Below are 6,283 nucleotides of genomic sequence, written 5' to 3' on the forward strand. Positions count from 1 at the left end.
TGCCGCGAGGTGGCGGCTATGTGCGTCTGGACTCCCAGAAGTACCAAAATTGGCAAGTGCTGGCCTATGAAGGCTGCAGAGACCGCAAGCTGTTTCAGCGGGAGTGCGAGATCTACGAACAATGGCTCGCAACGCAGCCTTCGGCAGTCGAGCGACCAGATTATCCTCAACCTCGTGGGGTGCTAGCAAGGCCCTTCGAGGACTTGCAGATGGACTCCGATTATCGTCGGACGTGTGCAGAGCGCTGGGCAATGATCATGGAGGAACGTGAGCTAGCGGAGGCCTGTCTGGCGTCTGGTGTGACAGCCGGGAACTTGGCTGATGGTCAACTTTCCGAAACGTCTTTGGACACTTACACGGCAGCTCACGGCGAAGCCAATAATGCAAACGAAGCCTCGGTAGCGCGTACACACGAGCGACTGAGCTCCGTAAAAGTTGTACATACGCCAACGAGTGTTCGTTTCGAGTCTGGGTGACAGCGGGATCGACAAGTAACAGCACTGGATCAGATGGAGACACTAGTTTATACGATATTGTCCCGGGCTTGCACGCAGCCGAATTTGCGAACGAATCATCGGTGGTTGGTGCAGAATACGCAGACGTCGTACTGAAAGTGGTGAACACGGCACCAAGTGTTCGTTGCGAGATTGGAGCGAATGCCGGACTGTCAAGACAACGGTCATCCGAGGAGCTGAACAGAAGTGAAAAGCCCAATATGTCGGCTGCCTGCGCATTCAATATTGCGAACAAAGATTCGGCAGGCGGCCCAGCGATAGAAAACCAGGCGAAGAAGGGGATGGACCCAGTACCGAGAGCTCAAATCGAAGCGGATGCCGACGTTGCGTTGAGGGAAGAGTCCGTCGCGACTTTGGACGAAACGTTCATGTCGGGTGCTCGCGTGCTAACAGCCGAAGGAAATAAAGCAACGGAGGACACAGTGATTTCTGCGAGCACCCAGCTAACAACATCGGTCTGGAAGACAACGCAAAGGGGTTGGCCTTCCTGCCAGGCCTTACCGAAGAACCAACACGACGATAGACTACAATGCACCCAATGTTGCTGATCCCAAGCTGTCGACCGATCGCTGAGAGCGTATAGCTCCAACGCTTAAGAACCACGAGCACATCATGATTGCTAGTGGCAACGCACCGCCGCCACCAGCCTACGGCGCCGTATGCGATATCGACACGCAGGGGCATGCCCCAATCGAACAGCGTGCCCGACGCGTGCTGCTACGGACTTTGTTGAGAGCAGGATTGATCGTCTTTTCAAGCAGTCCATGGGCAACGCTGATTGTGATTGTGATGAAAAAGAACGGGCTGGACATCCGGCTCTGCATTGATTACAAGATGGTGAATGCCATCACCGCAATCATGGAGTATGCAATGCCGCTAGTCGACAATTTGTTGACTGATCTCGAGTGCTACCTATGGTTTTGCTCGCTGGATGCTGCAAGCGGCTTCTGAGCCGTCATGATGACCTTGTGAGCACGTAAAGTATCGGCGTTTGTATGTGCACTAGGACACTTCGAGTGGTTACGCATGCCCTTCGGGCTAAGGGACGCGCCGATGATCTACACAGTAGATGCCATGTAATAAATATTGTATGAAACGCGCTACACTCTGTAGGTGCGTCAGCACTACTAGCAGCTCCATAGTCAGCTAACCGTATGCTCGGCTCTAAGCCTCGCGTTGCCCCCCCCCACCGTACAAAACACAAAGATAGGAGGGAAAATGGGGGCCTAAAAGGGAGTATATTCTAATCATTTGATCCTCTTCTGCTTCTTTTGCTCGATATACTTGGCGGTTCGGGCGGTCAGCTTGCGAGGGTGGCTTCGCTTATTTTTTTTTCTTGGTGCAACAGTCAGGACCCATCGCCTTCTTGATGTTTGCCATGCTTTCCTGGCATCGCACTTCGGCCGAATTAGGTGGAGGGGGGGCTTTTCCTCCCAGAACTCAACCGCTTTTGGGATGTTCTCGCAGGCAATACAGCGCCGCACGATGTCCCACCCGCTGATTGTGCGGAACGTGTAGCCGTACTGCAGTTTCCTACAGCAGACTCAAGGCGCCCGAGAATCTGTCGCAGACCGCTGCCGATTCAGCAGAAGCAGGTCAATCTTGGTTTTGCTCGACGTGGGCCTCGCCATGTTGCAAACTGTGGGCAAACTCTTACGATTACTAATGTGCGTAAAATATTAGGTATTCTTAGGATATTTACTGCTGGGTGTATTTTATTAAGCGAAATCTATAGTAGCCTTATTTTATCATAAGTACTATATTATTTAAATCATAAAATACGTCAGAAATACCAGCCAATACACGGCCATTTAATGCTGGTACCCGTAATTAAACAAATAATAAAATTTTGCAATCGCTTCAATAATGTTTTTTATTCCTTTTTGCGAGCACAGCTTAGTTTTTAAACAATAGCTATAATTTTAAACTCTGGTACCATGCGCGCGTGCGATACCTTGGTATAGCTATCGCAAAGGTTGTGAAGCCTCCGTTAATTAAACTTCGAATAGTTTAATAATAAAACTATCATCTCTAGTTTGAGAAGTGTGTGGAAAATAACATCGCAGAGCTCTTACAAAATGCGGGCTCTAAAGCCTACATAAATAATATCAATACTATCGTCTACGTGTGAAAAAAAACAGAGCTCTTACAAATGAGGGGTTGTTTTGCCCGATTTACTGTATATACGAAAGGTTGGAGTAGCTAAATGTAAATAATCAATCGTTAACGCAGTTTGCATCCAATCGGTGCGCTTCGTGCTTGGCAGAAGTGTGTACCTCACGTCCAATCGCGAGGGCGAGGGACGGTCTGATCGTCCAGTCAGTGTCGCAGGTCCGCAAATATCGCCCAATCAGGGCGTGAGTTATTTGTGTGTTGTTTTTGTTTTTTTGTAATTTTGGCATAGTCAGGCCGAGTTAGAAAGATAGGCGTGGTCCGTAAGCTGGGACGAAAATGTAGGCCGAGTGTAGCCATGCGAAAAGGTAGCAGGAAGGGGAAATCTGACCATACTGCTAGTGCTGTACTAAGTCTGAGTTATGTCCTATCGGGTTTCGACAGCAGAGGACCAATCACGACTAGCAGGCTTGAATAAATATGGTTACAATACAGAATCATCAAACAATTTTAGCCAGGAATTTTGCCTTCATCTTTGGTGAATGGGTCAGCCTACGTGCATTATATTATTTATGAAAAGGAAGCTTTTTAAAAGCTGCTTTTAAAATGAGTACTCATACTGTTATGACAGGGTAATGAAATCGCTGGATTATCTCGGGACTCTGGATAAAATTCAGAGAACGTGTGCAAAATTATCCCCTTCTGTGACATCACCTTCTTTTCCCGCTTAGGTACGGGTGCAACATTTTAGCACCTTTTCGCTTATTCCAGAATCCGCCGGCTCGAGGACAATGGTTACTTTGTTCTGTGCCGTCGTTGGTGTGGCTGGGAGCACGTTCCCTGTGGACATTAACAAGAACAAGTCGGTGGGGCACTTGAAGAAAGCGATCAAGGAGGAGAACGCATCGACGATCACATGCGACGCCAAGAACCTGCAGCTCTTCCTGGCAAAGGCGGGGGGCAACGCATGGCTGTCGAGCCTCACTGAAGATGTGAAGAAGCTGAAAAAGGGCGAGAAGACTGCTCTCGTCAAATCTCTAACGCAAGAAGAAAAGGAGCTGCAGGGAGAGGATCCGATTTCTGAGTGTCTGGAAGGCATGGATCCCCCGAAAGTGAAACAGATTCACGTGCTGGTGGCGTTGCCTCCTGGGACAAGTAGTGCGCCTATTTCTGATGGGACGGACTTGTGGCTGTCGAGATTTCAACATAGTGAAGTTGCAAAACTTACGCTACTGCCGACACGCGGAGATCTAAATGAATTTATCGGACAACCTCTCCCTGTAAAGATTGGGTTACCGCAGTCTGTGTTTCAAGCTTGGTCGAGTCCATTGATACTAGGCCAACTCCTTCGAGATAAATTGTTCGAGCTAAACGACATTTCGCCGTGCGAATTTTTAAAAGATTCGGTGTTTAGCGCTGCGTTCCTGTACCCGCAGGTGGATGGGGATGCCACAGAGAGTGCATTTCATTATTTCTGGGATTCAATTATCCGTGTGGTGCTCGGGTTTGTGTTTAGGCGTGCTTACGTCAACCGGGATTCGAGCAGGAAATCCTCGTCAGGTTTGAAGCGACCCGACTTTTTGTTTGCTTTGGATCATATCTGTGTTTTTCGTGGTGAGGAGAAAGAACCTCGTACTTCTATCACTGTGCCTCGTGAGGAGCTCTCGAAAAAGCTGGTGTGGTCCTACGGTGGAGTGCCGTATGTGTTTGGCTATGCTGCGTCGGGCTTCGAGCTAGAATTATTTGCTATCTATCAAGACGTCACGGGCAACGTTAAAACCCACCTTATTGGAGGGTTTAACTTGCAGCATGCGCCGGAACGTTTTCGACTTGTATTGGCACTTCTGAATTTGTGTCTGCTTTTCCCGGCAATTGTGCAAAACTGTCCGGCCTCGGCAGGGACCGAGTTCATGGACATCCATCGTGCCAATGGCGTCAAGGTGCGGTTGAGTCCGATTTTCGTCGATAAGATCTTTCATACACAAGAAGAGTATCGTCGCGTGAAGCAGATCTACGATTCTTTGAAAGCTTATGGGGTTCCTTGTGCCGATGCAGTCGTCACGGTGGATTCAGACCAATTGAGGTTGACACTTAAGCCCCGCGGCATTGAGATGAAGCCATGCAGCTTGAGTGAACTGTTCGTCGCGCTCGGGAACGTTCTCGAGGCCCCTGTAGTCCTCCATCGCAACGGGTGGATGCACAGAGACATCCGTTGGTCTAACGTGATCAAGCATATCGACCGCGTTGAATGGTTTTTGATCGACTTCGCTGATGCAGCTCAAAGTCCGCAGAAATATCCCAGCGACGATCACTTGACGCACGACGAACACGCTTCAGATATTTTTATGGAAGGTGGATCCCACACGACTGCGGTTGACTTATGGGCCGTGGGATACCTGGTGAAGACAAGTAAGATTGAACGGGAATGGACTGCGGAGCCCGAAAGAGCGCTTTTCCTAGATCGGTTGATGAACCCAGACCCGAGTGCTCGGCCGACGGCAGACGAAGCCTTACAGCTTCTGTCACGTTTTGAACGTGAAGCTGCTGAGCAGGAATCACAGGGCAAGGGTGTGCGCAAGAAGCACAGATGTGCCTGAATTTTTACATCGCTATGGCACTACCATTACGCGCTGGGACGAAGTACTATGGTACTAACAACGAGTAGTCGATGAATGAGCATCACACGTTTACTTCAAATGTATGAGAATCTCGGTTGACGAGAGAAACTCGTTGACACACGCAGCAGCTATCATGCGGTGCGAATGTGGCCACTGGTTGTCGTATACGCCCGCCTTCACGGCGGCCACCACGATGCTATCTATAGTCGGTTAAGTACACCATCGCAGCCTTCTCTATTAATCCCTGAACGCTGGAAATTGTCGCTGTCTGCACCGTCGCCGGCATGTTTGCGTTGAGGGGACGGTGCCAAAGTTGTCAATATCACTCATCGTGATTGTGCCGTAGACGGTGAGTTGAGTGGTAGAATGAAAAGCCGGTCTTTTGCATCTAAATAAGCTCGGAGCAGCGGGAACATCGTGGCACTTGCGCAAACGCCGTCCACGCCGTGCCATTCCACTCCGTTATGTTCGGATTGTTATTCGTGGCGAGCCTGTGCATCACGCGGATCTTTATGACATGGGCGGATTTGACGGTTGATGCTGTGGTGGCCATGGTGTTGGTCAGCGTCTTGTACGACCACGTGACCGCATCGACCGAGTTAGCAAACTGACCCTAGAGTATTGAGCGCGAGAGCACGATTACCTCAACGAACTATTAAATGTAGTACATTAGAGCCTTAAGTTGAAGCTTGTGACGGGGTCACACAGCACCTTGCGCTAGAGGAAGTTAGCTTCTGAGAGTATACAAGCTCTCAGTGAACGGCAGCTCACAGTTCCCTCTTTATCAAAAGAAAACGAAGTGACCTATTTAAGGTAGAATGTAAACTGAGTATATTTATAGGTAGATTAAAGCTTGGGTTTAATACAAACTATATGTCACCTATAGAAATGCAATGTCATCAACCAATGGACGACCTTGGTACCTTGTACCAAATATCCCGAAGTATGACGTGTCATACTCCTGAAGTGTGGAGTGTCACACTTCATGTAACCAGGGTACACTTAGGGCTACGCACCCCGTTACATCCTCCCCCACTT

The 6,283-nt window shown here is 49.2% G+C and overlaps 1 protein-coding gene across 1 annotated transcript; it reads left to right on the top strand.

Annotated features, from left to right (window-relative positions):
* Positions 1-3,418: 3,418 nt before the first annotated feature.
* PITG_16636 (Crinkler (CRN) family protein) lies at positions 3,419-5,224 on the top strand (the record flags this gene model as incomplete). The annotated part of the gene is made up of 1 exon (XM_002897121.1): positions 3,419-5,224. One exon carries the CDS (start codon positions 3,419-3,421, stop codon positions 5,222-5,224), a length of 1,806 nt encoding a protein of 601 aa, XP_002897167.1.
* Between the last annotated feature and the right edge of the window lie 1,059 nt (positions 5,225-6,283).

Source organism: Phytophthora infestans, genomic scaffold (genome assembly GCF_000142945.1).
Source record: "Phytophthora infestans T30-4 supercont1.48 genomic scaffold, whole genome shotgun sequence".
NCBI classification, from domain to species: Eukaryota; Oomycota; class Peronosporomycetes; order Peronosporales; family Peronosporaceae; genus Phytophthora; species Phytophthora infestans.